The 20,133-nt window shown below is 45.7% G+C and overlaps 1 protein-coding gene across 2 annotated transcripts in view; it reads left to right on the top strand.

The window, feature by feature from the left end:
• The window catches only part of COL4A1 (collagen type IV alpha 1 chain), a 149,282-nt gene that overhangs the window by 59,646 nt on the left and 69,503 nt on the right, over window positions 1-20,133 (top strand). For both annotated transcript variants that reach the window (XM_082366216.1, XM_082366215.1), the window contains exon 2: window positions 678-737. In XM_082366216.1, the coding sequence (XP_082222342.1) occupies window positions 678-737 (60 nt within the window). The remainder of the gene's footprint in view (window positions 1-677; window positions 738-20,133) is intronic.

The following is a 20,133-nucleotide window of genomic DNA, read 5'->3' as shown; positions in this document are numbered from 1 at the left end:
GTTGCACCCGGTGGGCATGTGAACATGCTGTTTCCCTTCTTCTCCAGCTTGTATTACATACTTGGATTCTTTATCTTGTGTTTTAACATTAATTTAAAAGCTAGAAATGAACTACAAGGAGGATTTTGTTGTGGAATGTTCTTTGATTGAACATTCCAGCTTTAATTGAATTAAAAATCAGTTCTTTAAGGCTTGAGCTTCTTCTTTTTTTCCTTTCTGCACATTTTTTTTTTTTTTTTGCATGTATCTGTGTCTCTGGGGATGTGAGGGACAAAGCATGGACTCCTCACCCGCCACTCCAATCTCCTGTGGTCTCAGGTCTGAAACTCCTGAATCAGAAGTGCGATACTTTCGTAGCCTTGAAGATAGGGGTGGGCTCCTGTTGTTTTATGGGAAATGGAGAGTCCATTTCTAAAAGTGTGACAGCCTTCACTTTTTGGACTGAGTGATGCTTTGATGTGTTCCACTCCCGGATTGCTATTTTGTCTGTTAGGGCAAAAGAGATGGACTGTTGAACAAGTACGGAGAGCCTATTAGAACAATTCCAGAGTCATGCTCATACGAAAAGGGTAGGGCTAACCCATAAATAGGTGAAGATGCCAAAATCATTTCAGTTCAGATATGGACCTCAATTTGCAGGTGTTCTTCTATTTAAAGATGTTTTCTCTTATTTCCAGGGTGGGTGTGCTGGCTCTGGCTGCGGGAAATGTGACTGCCATGGCGTAAAGGGACAAAAGGTGAGTAGCCCGAGCTCCGATGACAGCAGTTTCTCTTGAATTGCCATCACTGTGGAAGTCATTAGAAATGGCATTAAAACAACCAAATAATCAGCAAGTCATGTTAAAGCCTTATTACCATTTCAATAATTTCCCCAGAGCAATACAAATGAAGCAAAACCAAACTTAACAGTATTTTTAAGGAATCTTAACTGCTATTCCCCAAAGATTGTAATTATTGGTGGCAATTAACGTTAAGAAAGTGATTTGGTTTATTTCCTTTTTTGACTATAGAAGGAACAAGTATATTGGCAGAAAATCTGTTGAGTCAATAGCATTCTTTGGAATTAGTGCATGAGAACTAAACTCAGCCTTTTTCTGAAAAAAGAAAACATTTATATTGAACTCTAGAGCCTTCTCTTCAAATTAGAATTTTTAAACAATTTTAAGTTCGTAACATACTTGTCTAGATTTATTTACAGAAACAGTAACTATTTATTGTTTCCCAAACGCAAAATTATAATATTTTTTTCTAAGCAAGTACTCTGCCTCTCTCTTACTTGAAGAACCACAGATCTGGATAAAGATCATTTTCTCTTGAAGGCAGGTTGGATCTTGAAGGCAGGCAGTTGTTCTGAGAGAGGGTCTTTACCCGGGGACAGTGTAGCATCCTGTAACAGTCTGGGGGTCACCATGGAAACTGGGCGGGGCCGTGAGACAGCATGGCCAGTGGGCCAGTCATTGGGACCCACAGCAGCTGGGGCCATCTGGAAGGGAGGGAGGGGCCCCCGTGGACCTCTGCCTGCTTTCTGGGACTGGAGGTGTCATTCAGCAGGGCCAGGGTGAAAATTCTTCTCTCCCTTCTGGTGTGCCCAGGGCTTATGGGGCCACAGACTCACACTTTTGAAATTCAGCAAATTCTACTTTACAGAAAATTGTTTCATTTCTTTTCAGCTATTTGCTGAAGTACCAACATTATTCTTTTAAAAAATATGTTGACAGTTGGTGGCACTAGTATTACCTGGATAGGTTTTTGAATAAACGAAGTATGTGGAAACATTTTTATATCTTTCATCATCAACTTTATCAACTATAATTCATCTTCAGGTGCTGTTCCTTCTCTTACTTGGGAAGTTTTTCTAGCTAGTTCCAGGCTGCATCCTTGAGAGGAGAGGCAAGTCTGTTCATACCACAGATTCTTTTTCTGTGTGTGTGTCTAACTTGAATTATAAGCACGCTGAACTAACAAAGAAATCCTTCAAACTACAAAAAGTGGAACTTTCAACAAATAGGAAACGGAGACCTGTATCAACACTACTCTGCTTTTCTTGTAACTTAAAGCATCAGGGGGCAGGCAGACTTGGTGTTTCTCGCTCGTAAAGAGAATGTGTCCGTTCCACCCGCTTTCTTGATCTCCACTCCCCTCCATCAGCTGCAGACCTGGTGGCACTTCCCCAGGCCCTGGTGCTTTTCAGACTTCCTATTCTGGTCTTATGTTTTCTAGCCTGATTCATTTGAATTTTAACCAAAAATCTACCCATTGTATATAACAAGGTAGATTTATCCAGGTGTAGCTTTCCAAATATTTTTGGCTGACTTCTTCTCGACTTGACAGGCCCATGTCAGTTCAGAGCTGGCGAAGCATCTTTCGAGATGGCAGGTCACATCTCACTCACAGGGGGCATCTGGCACCCACCCCAACAAGGAAAGGGTCTTTAAGTGTTTCTTTTCAAATCCAAGCATTGAGGAAGCCCTTGCTGTGGCCAGTGTGTCAGCGGAGGCTAGGTCTGTGCTTGTCGGGGACACAGGAACATACACCGTAGGGCCTTCCTTCCACTTCGGCATGGGAAGGTCAAGGTGGGAAGGTCACAGGACCTCCGTGGTCCTTCCTGGCCTGACCTTGCTCCCTCAACTGTCTGCTCCATTGCCCAGTTTGGGTTTTGTACCTTATTATTAAATAAAGACTATTTAAAATAAAATACTGGCAAGCTTTGGGTTAAACCATTCTGAATTTGTGTTTTAAAAGGCTGTAATTATTGAATGGATTCAGATGGCCTCTCAAAATTTAGGGGACTAGCTAAATGATTTAGTATTATAGCCTTTAAACAGAAATCAGAGCTCTGTCTTTTCTCGCCTTGAGCAGAAATATTTCAGGTCCTGTGGTTCACATAGCATGAGCCGGGAAGAGGGCCTTCCTCCCAGTGAAAGAGGAAATTTTAAACTTCCACTTATTGTCTCGGACGTGATGTTAAAATAATCAGTTTAACGATGGGAAACACCCAGAGCTTGACTGAGCTGGGACTTCAGGTCTGGTTCCCTTTCTCTCATCCCAAGGTCAGATAACAAAGAAACGTATTCTTGGTTGGCACGTCAGCGAGAGAAATTGGTCTTCCTTCATCTGCCACCACTGTTCTCAAAGTGGGTCCTGCACGTGCTAATCGGGTATAAATGCAATAAATGAATAAAGGCTTGAGCATCACAGAATTTACATCGAGTGGTTCAAATCACGGGCCTGCTTTTTGAGCTACTAATGCCTGTTCTCGATTCTCATAGGAGTTATTTTGCTGTTCTCCAATGTCTACAAGTTAAATGAATTTTGACGTGCTTTTGAAAATAGGGTGATAGAAGCCATATAACTCAGGGAGAGTTCAAATTACCTAACTGAGACAGAGTGTCAACTGCCTGAGAACTTTGGAAACCATTGTTTCTGAGAAATGCCCCCTCGAGGATCACTTTAACATATTGGCTATTTAGAATCCACCAATGGACATCGGAATATCTCCAGTATAAATTGCCAAATCCCTTTTGGCGAAGTCCTGCGTTCCATGCAGATATGATTAATTGGCAGAATGTCTTATATTCTCCAGATATCATAAGCAAATATTAATGCCTTAGATCATTGGTTGTTTTATAATCTCGTAGTTATCAATATAGTGCTAGGGATCTTATTCTGAGTTCAACAGTTAAATTCATTGAGCCTTTCACTGGATTTCAGTCTTTGCTGACTTGTTTATTTTCCCACTTCCCTGGCTGGCCACGCAGATCTTCAGATGTTTTCTCTAGGTAATTAATTTGGGTTTGTACACAATGACATCGTGTCTTTCCAGAGGCCTCAGCAGTGTGGGAATGTTATCTCCTTAAACTGATTAGGGTTTTGAATGCTTGCCTCCTCAGAAAGAGCCAAAAGTTAAGCTCTTATTTTGCTCAGTAACCTGATTTTCCCAATTATTTGAGGTAGTGGGAAAGGCAACGTATTCCCAGGAGTTACTGCCATAGGCTGGGAAATTAACCATTTATACTTGGCAAAAATTGAGATTGCCCAAGAAGTCTTTCACATATTTTAAGCACAGGAGCCCACGTTTATGTAAAGCTACCATTCTCTTCTGTGATCCTGCAGTGTCCAAAGAAGGACGCTTCAAGTTTCCTTGAAGTAAGAGAGGTAAGAGACACACCCGTGAGATAAATACCAGTGAAGAGTAAATGATCAAAGTGCAGGAGACACAGCAGAGAAAACGAGTGCTACAGTTGTCCTGAGAAGGGAGCGAGCCCAGTGGCCTAGGACCATAAATAAAGGGACAGTCTCCTGGGTGAAGTAGGTCATGTGTTCACTAATTCTTCAGACTCACTTGGATATAGAATAGGGTCATCTGTCACACAGCTGCAAAAAGATAGATGCTGAATTTAACTACACTGATCAGAGAAAATAGCCCCTGTGGCCTGTTGATAAATGCTACCATGGCAAAGGGTTGATAGTTCCTGACAGAGTGACTCTTGAAAGGGACTTTCCCAAACCACAGTCTTGGGAGCACAGAGAATCTTAATGAAGCAGAATTTTGTAGTATTTCTAAGGAATGATGAGAACAGCGTAGGTGTCTCGTAGCTTCTCAAGACACTTTAACCTGCTGATACCCAGATCCTGGCCAACAACATGGGGAAGAAACACATTCTCCTTTTATTTACTAATTAGAGTGTCTGTAAATCACAGCCCCTCTCTACATACCGGCTCACCAGAGAGTGCAGTCCCAGGCTGCATTCAAAGCAGAGAGCTTTGAAAATGGAATTTCTGTCTTCTTGTCTAAAACACGTAGCCCCTCTGATGTGGAAGAGTTGGAGGTGTCTGTCCAACCTGAAGTGATTCCGTTTCCGGCCCTGGAAATCTGGGGAGAAGCTCATGCTGCTTCGTGCCCTGCGCTGGTGCATATGCTTCTCTCTTGTTAGGGTGGATGGTCTGTGGCTTCACCAGCCCTTTACCTCCTGTGTATATTTGACACAGTCAACAGACATCCCACGTCAGACCTCCATGTAAACCTGTCTGTCTGCATCTGACATTGAATTCTAACCTCTGCTTAGACACGGCAGATCTCGGCCAGGACAGAAACATCCTGGCTTTGGAGGGTCAGAGTGAGAAAGAGAAAGGGGCTGATGTGTACTGACTGTGTCCCTTGGGCCAGGCACGGTGCTGAATCTTTTTATGCTTACTATTATTCTACCCATTTTACAGTTGAAGAGACCACCTAGCCCAGGGTTTCTCAGCTTCGGCACTATTGACGTTGTGGCTGGGATACTTTTTTGCTGTGGGGAGGGCCCTGTGCACTGTGGGATGTTTACCAGCATCCCTGGTCTCCACCCACCAGATGTCAGCAGCTCCCTCCCTCCCCCAGCTGTGACAACTGCAATGTCTCCAGGTTAAGGCCAAATATCTCCTGGGGTTTGGGGAAAGCGGGGGGAAGAGTCTGGATTGAGAGCCCCTGAACTAGCCTAGTGTCTGATAGGGAATAAGAGGCAGGCGACAGGGTCCAAGTGCTAATCAGAGCACGAATCAGTTTCCATTCTTCAAGATAAGAAGATTCTGATCTGGGAGGGCCCAGCAAGAGGAACTCGTCGTTCAGAATATTCTGGAGTCTTGACCAAACTCCCATTGCTCTAAAACTGAATCTATGGTCTGTATGCTGCTTCACTGGCCACCTTGCCAAGGAAAGCAGACTTTCTGAAGCCTTTCTCTAAATGGGTGGTGCTGGAACGGATTGCTGAGGACCCCAAAGAAATGAACCTACTCCTTTGGGGCTGTGGGCAGACCTCCCAGGTCCTGTCCTGGAGGAGCGCCACCAGGTTAAACAAATAACCACAGGGAGCCACCTTGCCTGTGATGTGGAGCAGGTCAGAGGTCATCTGCCCAAGTCTGAGCCCCACCCCCCCCGAGGCAGATTAGGGGGATCCCAGCCCAAACAGCCAGCATTGCCTCACCTTCGGGGGGTGTTTATTCCATACAAATTTCAGAGTAAAACCTTGAGGGGAGGGCGTAGTGAAGTGAGCCTCTTAGGCCTATGTCAAGAGATGCCATTGTACCTACGTGGTGAGGATGGGACCTCCGCGGCCCCTTCCTTCAGGAAATCCTGGCGTATTCTCTGCCCTCTAGGAAATTCGTCACTCTGGTTACAAGGGAGTCATCTTTGTTACAAGTTGGGCATGACGCCTTGATTTCCCAGGAGGCGAATCTGGCCCTGTTTCTCACTCATTCTGGACACAGAGACGAGGGTCGTCACCTTGATCGTCAGCCTTGTCTACACCCGGGAAGATGCGTCTTCTCTTTCCTCCCCACTTGGAGTAGCCGAGGGATGAATCAGTCGGCGGGCCTTTCTCGGTTGTTACTTTTAGAGACAGAAAACAAGTATCCTTAGTATCTTTTCCTCAAGGACACGCTAAATAAGAAAAAAGTATGTGCAAAGAATTCTGTATGTCTAAGCATGTGTAAATACAGGAGGAGAGGTTGAATTTTCCAGTCTTCCTGATTGTGTGCCAGTTTACATTGTTTTCTGTTAGCTGCTCTTTGCCAGAGACGCTGCACTCCCTGCTTGATTAGGAGTTCAGGCATTTGCTCACCAATCTTACTGTTCTGGCTGTTGTTGCCTATATTGCAGTGCTCCCCAAAAATGCCTTCGGAGCTAACGTGCCTTTTAATATAAAGGATCTTACTTCCTCCAAGATCGTAAATAGAGGAGACTTTCTTAGTTGTCATTGAATCTCAAGTAAAATTCCTTTTTGGGACAGGGACTATATTTCATTGCCATTTTTTGAGAATTCAACGGTCTTCAATTTATACATATATTTATTTCATTGATTTTTCTTTTAATTTACACATGGAAATTGAAGAAAGAGAGTGCTTTTGTATATTATACTTTATATATCAACTGGTTATTCTCTTTTCATTTCTTATTATTCTTAGTCTCTGTGTAGAATCGATTTGAGACCTCAAGGATTACTGAAGAACGAGATTATCTTTATTATTTTTCATTAGAACATTGAAAATTTCTTTCCCATAAATTAAATTTAACCATTGTTCTAAATATTGAAGGTGTCATGTTTCTTCCTAGGTATTTCATTTTTTTCTTAAGTAAATGAAAATGAATATTTTTGTGTAAACTCTTTGAAACTTTGGATAAATTAACTGATTTGGACTAATAATAATCAATGAATAATAACAATAATTTATTTATTAAGCACGAACTCTGCGGGAGGCTCCACATCACGTTTGTATTAGCGAGGACTTCAAAACCTAGTAGATTTAAAAAGAAGTTCCATTTTCTTACTTCTAGGATGTGAAATACATGAAGTCAAAACGCAGAAAAAAGTACTACTTACTGTACGTAACATATTAGGAGGTTTATTTAATAAAATTAAGGTTTGTTTAGTGTATTTGAAACTACTTGTATTATTTTTGAGACGGATTGGAGTTCTTTATTTTTATACGTGTTCTGTTTTGAGCATTTCCCAAAGGGCGATGGCGGCCAGTTCATTCTTTCCCCAGACATTGTCCTCAGACCACCTTGAGGAAGTTCTGGATGTGTCCTCTGGGATGGAATGTGGAGCAGCGTTTCAGGGACAGATACGTTTGGGGGACATGAGCTGTGGTTAAAGTCCCGCCCTGGGACACCTCAGAACCTTTAATAGAAGCTTCAGAACCTTCAAGGGTGGCTTTTCCCATGTGGTTTTCCAAAATCCTCTGATCACAGACCCCTGTTATTTCTCAAATCAGGAACAGCCTTCAGGAAAGGATGTTCTGTTGAGTAAGAGCCTAGGTTCTAGCGTGCGTTCCACCATCTAAGCAGAGTGTGCTCTGTCAAGTCATTTTGACCACATTCTCCTAAGAAAAGGGGAAATGATCTTGGACCTACAATTTCCCAGTGTTGCTAAAAGGGTCATGTTAAAGGTATGGTACCTAAAAAGCACTTGGGTCATTTAAAATGTCATTCATGTTACATGTCATTTTAGCGTGAGTTTTAAAGTTGGGATAAATATGGCGATGGAGTTTGCTTGATGGTCCAGTTGGGGACAGATTTTAGGTGTAAAGACATAGGGGTAAGCTGCCCAGCTGAGAACTTCTCAATTCACAAAGGAGGACTGGTTCCACCGAGACAGAAGTTCTCCCAGCACCTAATATTAGAGAGATGTCAGGATGTTTTTAGAATTATAGCCCCATTGTTAGGAAGCTTGTTTGTAGCTTTTGGATGCTTTTGGTGGAGGAAAAATGAGAGGTACTCACTTGGGAGGTCTGTCTGGAAATATCATCCAATTTCTATCAACGTTGTGATTTTATCATCCATTTCCAGAATCATTAGGGGAACCAACTCTCCCTTTATTCACTCTCCTTATGTTTCAAATGCCTCTTTTTGTTGTTAACTGCTTTTCCTGACATCCATATAATTACAAGCATTGTCCAAACTCCTCTCCTCCCCCAGCTAACTCTCCTTTTTCGAGGTATTTTTAAAGGGGCGCCTCTGAGAAGTGTCATTTTATTTCTGCCATATAACGGATTCCAATACCCCAAGTGTCTACTTTAATCGTTTTGGGGTCTTGGCATCCACCGCGGGCTCTGATGATATATTCCTCTTCCCGTGCGCTGGGTATATGAGTTAATGCACACTCTTTTCCTTTTCCATGCTTTTTCTGGTGTCTTGCAATGCCAAGATTTTTTCCAGATGTCTCCTATTTCCTATTTCCACATATTGGGCATGAATCATCATCTGGCAGAATCATCGTGAGAATCAGTGTGGGTTCCCACATTCACCTACTTTTGTCTTTTTAGTAGTTCTTTGAAAACAAAGGTTTTTTGTTTTTTTGTTTTTTTACGTATGCTTGAATCCAAGAGTGAAGTATCAACAGTATACCATAGGGAAGACATTAAAAGCAGATCCATGCTAAGTGGGTTTATTTTATCCTTCACATCAGGCCCACCACAGACGTCTCCCTGTGCTTTGGACGTCACTGGAATATGCCCTCTCGGGTACCGTGGGGGGAACCATGAGCCACGCCTCCCCCAGGGTCCACCTCTTCTTCCTATTTCTCTCCATTACATAAAAATCTGTCCCTTCGCCATGTGCTTCTGAGACCTGTTAAACTTGCGATAGACTATAATCATAACAAATTCTACGTTTTTGGATCTGTAACTGTATTTGGAACGCACCTCATCCACTGCAACTTCAAAAAGAGTGAGTTGATTTCATTTCCATGTTTAGAAGGAGTAGTAGGAAATTAAATGTCTTGAATGGAATATCGTATCCTGTGTCTTTTAAAGCACAGTACCCCTCGTGTGAGTGGACGCTGTCATCGGAGATGCTGGGCCGTGGCAGTCCTCATCTTGACTCTTAATGGAAAAATTATTTTTTTTGTAAATAGGATTCAGACCAAACATTGGCTGGCAGGAATTTAGCTTTCTTTTAGAAGGAGCAAAATGAGGCTATATGTGTTAATTCAAGATCAAAGACCCAACATCAGCCCTGACAAAGGAGAGCTGTGTAGTTGGACTTTCCTCCTGTTTGTGGGTAGAAGATCACGAGCCTTCAAAATGTGTTTCCAGACGGCACGTAATGATGCGAGATGGTTCTGTAGTGTGGGTGTGGAGAGCTGCCACCCCAGAAATGGCATTAACAGAACCCTCATCCTTGCAAGGTGGCTCGACACCATGCGTAATTAAACAAAGGAAGACTCAGTCAGAGGGAACGAGGGAACCAGTGGGCTGTGGGGAACGGGTGCCCCTGGGTCTTATTTTCCCTTCGGCAAGCCCCTTGGAAAAGTTACAGGTTCCCCTGCACACCGTATCCACGTGTGGCTTAGCCTACCTCCATAGCCACGAGGATTTATAGCAGCATCGTGCTTATCTGGCCCCAAATCCAACTGACTCTAGATCTCTTCACTTGGAAATCCACCCTGGGGGGCTAACGATTCTCGACTCCTCCCTGAAATGCTGTCCGGACATCCTTCCTGGTTTAAAGTCCCTCTCTGGTCACCTTCATCCGTATGAGGTTGGGCTGACCCTCGAGCTTATAGACCAACCAGCAAAGAGCTGGAAGACGCTTTTGGTCATGAATGAGAGATGGCAAGCTCTCCTACGTGCCTTGTTAGATCCTGAGGATTTGTCCAAAGAATTTTTTTATGGGCGGGCGTCTCATTGCAGCAGGTGACGTCCATATGTTGGTTCACTGATTGCAGGTGAGGAATCCCTGGCTCTAGGTTGGTTGGTGTGAACTCTGAGGTCTGTAGTGTCTGGATAAATGCTTGGTTGTGCAATGGTTTCCCCTAGATTGGTAAAGGCGTTCAGGCTATCCAGGGTAGATGCAGTGAGCTGCTTGTATCCATGTGCCCCCTACTCCAACCTCGAGGGTCTTGTTGAGGTCCTGCCTGGTTGTGGCCGCAAGTCGATGGTTTTAGGGGATGGTTCGCACCTGTCCTCGAGGATGTGACAGTCCCAACCAGAGGGAGGCATTACACAAGTAACAGCACCAATAACCCCCAAGCTGAACACTCTGCTGTGAGCTCCGAGGGCAGAGAGAAAGCAGTGCCGTGAGATTGAGCCCTGGGGGGTCCAGAGCTGAGCTGGGGTCATGGGTCAGGGAAAGGGAAACTGAACGTTCCAGGAGCAGACACCTGAAGTTCAGGTACCAGGCTCAGGACATGAGAATTAGGCTCCCAGTTTTGATTCCCTGTTGTTCATCACGTGTGCCCTGATTTGGGGTGGAAAATTGGGCACTTTGGGAAACTACCATGGACAGCTGTCCCCCTCCCCCCATGCATCTTGTCACTTCCTCATATGAGACCCCAAATCGTGAAAGGGCGGAATGGGTGTCTCTCCGGAAGCCCTCGGGAGTTACTCTTTTCTTAAGCGGGGTCTCTCCTCGCTGCTGGCTATTTCCGAGGCGAGGGTGGGGGTGCCTGGGTGCATCTTGTTCCCAGGCCGCCTGTCTCCGGATGCAGGAGGCCGCGGAATGACGTCTTCTCTTCTACGTCAGGGCGCCCCGCCTTTGCTCCTGGCCCACGGCGTGTCACAGGCGTGCTGCACAAATCCTTTCGCCACGGCTGCTGCGGGTGGTGAGCACTGCGTCCTGCCCCTCCCGACAAGGAGTCAGAGCCCCCGAGGTTTGGTGTCCGAATCCAAATATAGAGGCACTTGGTAAAGGGTAGCGCAAGCTCGTCCGCTTCGGGACCACACAGGCTGAGCCCTGGGCGCGCCCAGAAGGCCGTGACCTCGCACCGCAGGAGGCCCCGGGGGGCGTCCTGGCTTCCCGGGCTCCTCACCCGCTCTGGATGTGGGACGCACCGTTTGTGCAAGAGACCCTGACTTGACAGCTAATTGAACGCCCTGACTGCCAGGGCAGGAGTAATCTACGGCCGGGGAAACTTCCAGAAAAGCTAACAATAACATTCTGAAGTCCGTTTTGGGGTTATTGAAGCAGAGCGATGCTCTTTTTTGTGGACATTAGATTGATGATCTCTGCTGAGGACTCGGTCCTTCAGGCCCTTGTGGGTCCAGGGCCCTGAGGATGGGAGCTGAAGCTGAGATCTCGGGGTGCAGATCTCTTCCACCCCCAGGGCTCTGAAGACACTCCAGTGCCCTTAGACTTGGCCCCGAGTGAGATTCTCCCACTTCCCCGTGCGGGCCCCACCACACTCTCCTCCTTCCTTTCTTTTTAACAGTTCTGCTCTTCATGTCCCTCCCACCGGGCGTTCCTGCTCCTTCCCCATGGTGATCGGGTTTGCCTTCTCCGCTCACCTGCACAGGTGCACCTGTTTTTTTATGTGGTGCCCCGTGGCATGCCTCTGGTGATGCATTTCCTGGGGCCTGCCTTCCTCCCGGTATCTCCCCAGCCTCTCCCCTGCATGCGGGTGCACACACACATGGGCATGCACACACGGGCTTGCACACACACAGGCATATGCACGCAAACACAGGCATGCACACACGGGCATATGCACACACAGGCATGCACATATAGGCATATACACACACACAGGCATGCACACAGGCATGCGCACACAGGCATATGCACACACACAGGCATATGCACACACACACAGGCATATGCACACACACAGGCATATGCACACACATGCACACACACTTTTTACCTAGACACCCCCCCACCCCCAACACTGCCCTCCCCTATTGTCCCGTTGCAACCCTCCCTGCCCCGGCTTCCAGCCTGGGTCTTTTCCTCTTTCTGCATCGGCGGTGTTGAAGGTTGCCGCTTGGGACTCCTCCGGGATGTGGTGCTGCGGAAGTGGGCGGGGACACCAGGGGGACCAAGTTAGGAGGGTGACGTTAGAGCCGGCAGGGTGTGGGCCACGGCCACTTGAAGGTGAGACGCAGCTGTGCTCTCTACGGAAGCAGTGGTCTGGGGGGGCACCCAGATAGTGTGGGGCTCAGAGGGGGGCCCAGGGAGCCCAGCCTTTACGTGGGGATGGGGGTTTATCTTGAGCTGCTTTTCGGGATGCAGGACACGCCTCACAGGTATTCGCCCTCTAAGGATGTGGTGCAGGGCGGCTGTGTTTATCTGTGCCCTTGTGATTGAGGTGTGTTTCTCCACCTGAAAAAAAGTCTAGGTCTTTTGATTTAAAAGTTGAAAACCTCCAGTAGGGAGGACATGGGCTCTGAGCTCTAAAACCTTCCAAATCAAAATGTCTACTAGCTCTGATTTCAGGCCTTCTCCGTGGATGCCAGAAGGTTCTTTAGAGCTTTGCTACTACTGGCCTTTCTAGGGTAAAATGTAATTTTACCAAAAGGAACCTTGGTACACAGTCTGTGTCACCTGTGGTGCGCAGGCAGCGTCAGGGCGCCTCCGGTACGCAGTGTCAGGACGCTTCCGGTACACAGGCAGCGTCAGGGCGCCTCCGGTACGCAGGCAGCGTCAGGGCGCCCCCGGTACGCAGGCAGCGTCAGGGCGCCCCCGGTACGCAGGCAGCGTCAGGGCGCCTCCGGTACGCAGGCAGCGTCAGGAAGCCTCCGGTACGCAGGCAGCGTCAGGGCGCCTCCGGTACGCAGGAAGCGTCAGGGCGCCTCCGGTACGCAGGCAGCGTCAGGGCGCCTCCGGTACGCAGGAAGCGTCAGGGCGCCTCCGGTACGCAGGCAGCGTCAGGGCGCCTCCGGTACGCAGGCAGCGTCAGGGCGCCTCCGGTACGCAGGCAGCGTCAGGGCGCCTCCGGTACGCAGGCAGCGTCAGGGCGCCTCCGGTACGCAGGCAGCGTCAGGGCGCCTCCGGTACGCAGGCAGCGTCAGGGCGCCTCCGGTACGCAGGCAGCGTCAGGGTGCCTCTGGTACGCAGGCAGCGTCAGGACGCCTCTGGTACGTAGTCAACGTCAGGACGCCTCTGGTACGCAGGCAGCGTCAGGGCGCCTCCGGTTCGCAGTGTCAGGACACCTCCGGTACGCAGGCAGCGTCAGGGCGCCTCCGGTACGCAGTGTCAGGACGCCTCTGGTACGTAGTCAACGTCAGGACGCCTCTGGTACGTAGTCAACGTCAGGACGCCTCTGGTACGCAGGCAGCGTCAGGACGCCTCTGGTACGCAGGCAGCGTCAGGGCGCCTCCGGTTCGCAGTGTCAGGACGCCTCCGGTACGCAGGCAGCGTCAGGGCGCCTCCGGTACGTAGGCAGCGTCAGGAAGCCTCTGGTACGTAGTCAACGTCAGGACGCCTCCGGTACGCAGGCAGCGTCAGGGCGCCTCCGGTACGTAGGCAGCGTCAGGGCGCCTCCGGTACGTAGTCAACGTCAGGGCGCCTCTGGTACGCAGGCAGCGTCAGGGCGCCCCCGGTACGCAGGCAGTGTCGGAACGCTCCCTTAGTCTGAGGCATGGAAGGTCAGGCCATAACGGGCTCTTACTTCACAAGCAGACATTTCCTCAGCGTCGGATACTTTCTCAGTGATGTGTGCAGAGAAGAGGGGAATGTGATTCAGCAGCATTGAACTCCTGTGCCTTCCTCATTCATTTCTCGAGCCCGCTGTTGTGAAAGTTAACGTTTCTTCAGTCCCCTTGGCCAGCTGGTTTTTCTCCCCCTTTTCCGTTTTGAAAAATCACACAATACCTGCAGGGAAGTGTTCATGGTGGGGACTGGCTTGTGCTTTCCTCACGCTTGTGTGTTTCCCGCTTGCTAATCTACTCAGCTGTCTGTATCTCACGTGTGAAAATTTCCCGGGGGCCGAGAGGGCAGTGCTGGTGTGAAACAACTTTTCTGAAATCATCCTGACTTTCCGAAAGAACTGCTCTGATGGTCGCCCCCAGCCCCGCGACAATCGGTCAGGGGCCATCTCCTGGGTCTTATTACTGGGTAAGTGCCGAGAGCTAAAAGGGAGGGAGAAATAGATTGTAATTATGACAGTATTAGTGGGAATAACCATTCCTGTCCTTTCTGACTTATATGACGTTATAGTCTTAGCCCAAAGTGTCCATCTTTAATTTAAAATGGAAGTTCCCCAGTCTGGAGGCTGTTCATCCTCTGGGGCAACGTTCCCTCCAAGGCCCACTCTTCACGGACGGACTCGAGGAGAAACGGGGGTGTCCGTGGTGTGAACGAAAGAGCTATGCTATGCGTCCGGTGATGCTTCAAACAAAGTAATCTACGCAGTGAGTAGAGTTTAAAATTCTGTTTTTTAAAAAAGGAATTTGCTTCCCTCCGTGACAGATTGGAACACGCACGCGTCGTTTTCCATCCTGTCATCTATTCTGCTCCCGACACAGGCACGTCTCCTGAGGTGTTTCTTGTGTGCGATCACATAATGAAGGAGACATTCTAGAAGAGAGTAGGTGATCTTATTTCAGAAGCAAATTACTTCTGTGTCTTGGATCTTGTGAATAGCGGTGCAGTGGACACTGGGGTGCATGTATCTTTTCTAATTAGAGTTTTCTCCGGATATATGCCCAGGAGTGGGATTGCAGGATCCTAGGGCAACTCTATTTTTAGTTTTTTGAGGAACCTAAACCATAATGGAAAAGAATATGAAAAAGAAGGTATATATAGGTGTATAACTGAATCGCTTTGCTGTATGGTAGAAATTAACACAACATCATAAATCAACTAACTAGTCGTCAATAAAATAAATTTTTTTTAAAAAGAAGCGAATCTCTTGTCCTCTACTCAGCAGCGATCACGTTCAGCTGTGATGGTGCAGCTCTGCAGGCAGTGGTGTCTGTTTCCGTAGTTGTGCCCCGTCCTGCTTTCCTGGAATCCCAGACCCCCTTACCCGGTGGGTAACCCTAGAAGGGGGCTTCCAGAGCCCGAGGTCGCCAGGCATGACTGTCCTTCTGGAGCAGATTTAGGGGACCAGGAGGGGCAGGGCGAGTTCCAGCTGCATCCACAGAGCAGGACTCTGTGTGTCTCTTCATGAACCCCGACGTAGGGCCAGCTCCGGGTCGCTACCATATTTGTTATTCTGAAATTCTGGACCCAAGTAATCAACGGCTGTCTGTTTACATGGAGTATCAAACTACTGTTAGATGATTGCTTTTCATCGATTTCTTCACAAAAGGTGCTGATTCTCCCCGTGGAGAAGCATTGGGTTTGGAAACCTACTTATTCTTTCAGGGATGCCTCGTGGGCTCCCATTGGCTTGGAATTCCCGTGAGAGCTCAGGAATTATACAAAATTGGCAATTTTATATCTGGGGCAGGAGACAGGGAAGGCCGCTTCAGGGTACTTGACTGATGAGCCTCCTTTGGCCAAAGAGAAATTGGCCCTGTTGTTCTGTTGGATGCCGCAGACCCCCAGAGTGGGGAGCGAGAGGGGGCATCGCCGATGGGTGTGGCCTGACCTTCAAGCATCCCCCCCTTTTTCCCCCCAGTCTGTCTGGTCTCTCTAACACACTTACCCATTGGGTCTTCTGTCTTAAAATTGATTTTTTAAATTTAAATACAGAATACATGGGAAAATGTCACACATTTTAAAACTCTACGATCTGTCATCTATGTTTTATGAGAACATTAATACCACCTAATTTACAAACTGCAGTGTGATATGCCTGTTTCTGCAACTTAGCTCCTAACGAAAGAGTGTAATGTTTTAATCTATCAGCATTATGTAATTTAAAATAAAAAAGCAAGAAACTATCTTATAAGTCAAACATTTAATACCTCTGAAAAATAGATATAGTAAAATGGCATTAAATAAGATGCTACTAATTTAAATTTTTTAATAATTTGGCCATACCCCTCGGTAAAAATACATGTCCACATTATCTTTTGAAAACAGGTTGCCAAACAACATTGAGGTGAAGGGAAGCTTATTTTTAAGTATTTAAGAAGGAGCTATTTATTGTGTTAATTATGCACCCTTATTTTGCACTGACTGTGCATTTATATGCTTTTCTTATCGATTCAGTTCTAAAATCAATCTTGACCAAAAAAATCCCCTTCGACATCTTGCTTAATTTCTTTCCTTGCTTAATTTCTTTCCTTAATTTCTTTTCTTTCCTTAATGTTTTAAAAGAATTAACGGGGTTTACTGAAAATAGGTTCAAATTTGGTTATTAATTAGGATTGATCCAACCATGGCTCCTTCTAATTAATGAGGTTAAGCTAACACTGTGTTTTGTGAAACCTCAGGGTTGGCCCGTGTTGTATTGTATTGTGTGGACAGAATTGATTTGTCATGTCTTAACCTCCTTGGAACTGTTTGGATCTTTCAGGTTCTGAGCTTGATTAATGAAGTCTTGACATTACTGCAGCATGTTGGGGGAAATGTTATTAGCCATGTGATACAGTCAAGGAACTTGGTTGGAGGGAAAGGAAGTCATTCAGGGTCATCAACACACATGTGTATTCTCAGATCTTTATGGAGTAAAAAGAAGAGAAGGGTCCCGGAGCTCTTTCGTGTCAGCTGGTGATGTGCTGGCCTCAAAAAGACTCAGGCTGACACGGGAGAGTAAACACAATGTCCTGGGCTTGAACAGAATTAATATCCAACGTACTCATTAAGGAAAAAAATAAAAAACCTTGTGCATAAGATAAAGGAGGAATTTCTTAAAACTGTCATTTTTAAATACTCAAGAAATTCTTATTTTCCTATGTCAAATTTAGCCACAAAAACAAGGATGAGATACTTCACAGGTCATGACCGATAGGAACAAAAAAGAGATGACACGGCATTTTCATTCCCTTTTAAAATATTCTGTGGCTTTTTAGGAAATGCAGTTGGCCTGATAGACATAGAAACAACGATAAATGCAAAAGAGATGTGTTTACATAGACGACAGCCAGGAGGGTTTAGTTTGTAGGCATTTGTTCAGTGTTTCATGCAGTGCAGAGTAGCTCTGAAAACGCCATCAAATCTGACTCTTAAAAGATCCGATAGGGAAGAGGGGCAGGTGGAGGGGTCCCATCTTACACAGGGCAGAACGGATTTTCAGAGAGTCCAAGCGATTGGTGCTGGAGCCAGGATGGGAATCTTTCGGTTCCTAAGTCAAAGTTCTTTCCCCATCACATGGCATTGTCAGTCTACAGTGAGAACATAGAAAGTAGGATTCCCAAAAGCTCCGGTCGCAGAGCAGAGCAGAGGTGCCTATTTTTGGAGTCAGGTTTGAAAATGGAATTCCTAAACCTGCACTCTCTTGGTAGGTTTATATTATTTCCTATATATAATATAAAATATAATATAAAATATAATATAATAATATAAAATATAAATTATTTTATATTATTTCTTTGGAATCGTTAACATTTTGTGTTTCCTTATTCCTCATGAAAGCATTTAGTGAGCACCTACTGTGTACTGCTTGTGCTAGGTGTGAGGGCCCAGGGAATGCACCCTGGCAGGGGGGTACCCGTAAAACCCAATTTCAATAGATACTTGCATTTAACACATTTTTTAAGAAAACATTTTTTTTCTTAATTGCTAATTGGCAGTTTCTCTCAAGGTTAAACCTGAAGAATATCTTGCATGCTTTTTGTATTAGTAATTATAATCATTATTGTCAGGATAGTTCTTCTGCATTTTTCATATTTACTGTTAGCACAGACTTAAAAAAAAAAAAGCCATGACCTAGATTGTGGCATTTCCTGACTTTTATGTGCCCTAATTTTGTTCAGGATGCACGCACTTCCAGGACCCTGTCACACACCCACGTTCATTTTCAAGTTCAAGTTAATAACATCCTTAGCTGTGGTAACAAGAAAACCCTCCGAGGACTATTTAGGCATTGTGCACTAACAGGTATTTCTAAAATTTGCTGATAACATAGAGTATGTCTCTTTAAACCTCAGGGTCATTGGTTTGGAGGTAGTGAACATAAAGCAAAGTGTCTTTTTGAGAAAAATGTATTTTTTCTTGTCTAAACTCAAAAAGCAGCTAACCTCCTGTTGCTATTTCATTTTCAATTATTTATGTTCCTGCAATCTCACTCCTTCCCCACAATCTTTAGGTTAGGAGGTAGGTTTTTGATAAATCTCATGGAACTTTAAAACACAGAAAAGGCATTTGTGCTGGTGAGTAAAGGTGCAATTTTGCAGGCAGGTTCTCAGCAGCTCCTAGGCCTCTGAATGGTTTTGTGCCTCTCTGCTCTGGGCACTTTAGATAAGCCCCCCCTGCTGGGCCAGCGCCCAGCCTCCTTCTTGCAATGTGCAACATACACAACCTTCCAGGGCCACCACAAGTGAGGTTCCAAGCTGCAGTCAGGCCCCTTTTATGTCTGTACTGCTTTTCTGCTTTGAAAGACAATTTTCAAGTCTATACTGTACTTTGTAAGGTAATAGGTTTAGGCAAAAACATTCATGATTTTGATTTTCAAGAGCGCCCCATGTCAAAACATTATTATCATCTTTCGGGGAAGCTGTTAAAATTTGGATGGACTTTTTTCCTTCGTAAATGGCAAAAATCAGGAGAATGGATTAAATTACCTTAAGTATATGTTTCCTATAAACTTGTAGTAGAAGGACCAAAGAAGATCCTTCATATAAATTTTAGTGGCAGTTGGATATTTAGAAATTTTTTTTTTTTAAATGATAGTTATGTGCTGGGGATCGTAGGTAGTTGTTATTTCCTTCTTTTTCTTTCTTTCTTTCTTTCTTTCTTTCTTTCTTTCTTTCTTTCTTTCTTTCTTTCTCTCTCTCTCTCTCTCTCTCTCTCTCTCTTTCTCTCTTTCTTTCTTTCTTTATCTATCTATCCTTGGCTGTGCTGGGCCTTCGCCTCTGTGCGAGGGCTTTCTCTAGCTGTGGCAAGCGGGGGCCACTCTTCATCCTGGTGCGGGGGCCTCCCACTATCGGGGCCTCCCACTATCGCGGCCTCTCTTGTTGCGGAGCAGGGGCTCCAGACACGCAGGCTCAGTAATTGTGGCTCATGGGCCCAGTTGCTCCGCGGCATGTGGGATCCTCCCAGACCAGGGCTCGAACCGGTGTCCCCTGCATTAGCAGGCAGATTCTCAACCACTGCGCCACCAGGGAAGCCCTAGAAATTGTTTTTTAGAGACCTTCCTACTACCATATTTGTACCTGTTTTATGCATGTTTTATAGGATTTAATTTTTTCAACATTTACTATTTCCAGTCATTTAGAAAACTGAATTTACTTTTTCCCCTGTATTATTGTTAGATTCAATTCAAATACTCTAAGTTTAAAAAATGGGTGAAAAAAGCAATCTGAAAAGCATCCACAATTCACATTATTTTTAGGGTCACAGCATTTACCTGTCACTTAATAGCCTCAGCGCTCAGGTTACTAGTTTTATATTTAATTTAAATTACATTTTTAATTCCCATTAAAAGTCTTTCCCTTAGAGTTCTGTGTTGTAAGCCTTAAAAAACTGATTTCTCTTAGCTATGCCTGCACTAATATCTTCAATGGCCCTGAATATTTAATATTAATATATTAAGATAATGAATATTTAAGAAAAAAGGCTGAATGCTTTCAAGGTCCCCTGGGGGAATTTTGATTTGGGGGGGGGGGGGGGAAGCGTGGTCCCATTGCGCCCTCTAGTGGTGGGAAAATCAGAAAATCAGAGCCCTTGGGGGCTTTCCGGACACGGCCGTTTCAAAACCTCATGCCTCCTTTATTGCCTCTTAATTTAATGGGACCAATTAGGTGTAAAAGTTCTCTTTGAATCACTTGGTGTTTAGGAGTCCTTCTCCAAGGAAGGGATGTTCAGCTGAGATTCCATGGATGTTCTGG

This window comes from Balaenoptera borealis, assembly GCF_965194805.1.
Source record: "Balaenoptera borealis genome assembly, chromosome: 18".
Lineage (NCBI taxonomy): Eukaryota > Metazoa > Chordata > Mammalia > Artiodactyla > Balaenopteridae > Balaenoptera > Balaenoptera borealis.
Note: the sequence above shows the minus strand (reverse complement) of the source record. Positions and strands in the feature narration are given on the sequence as shown.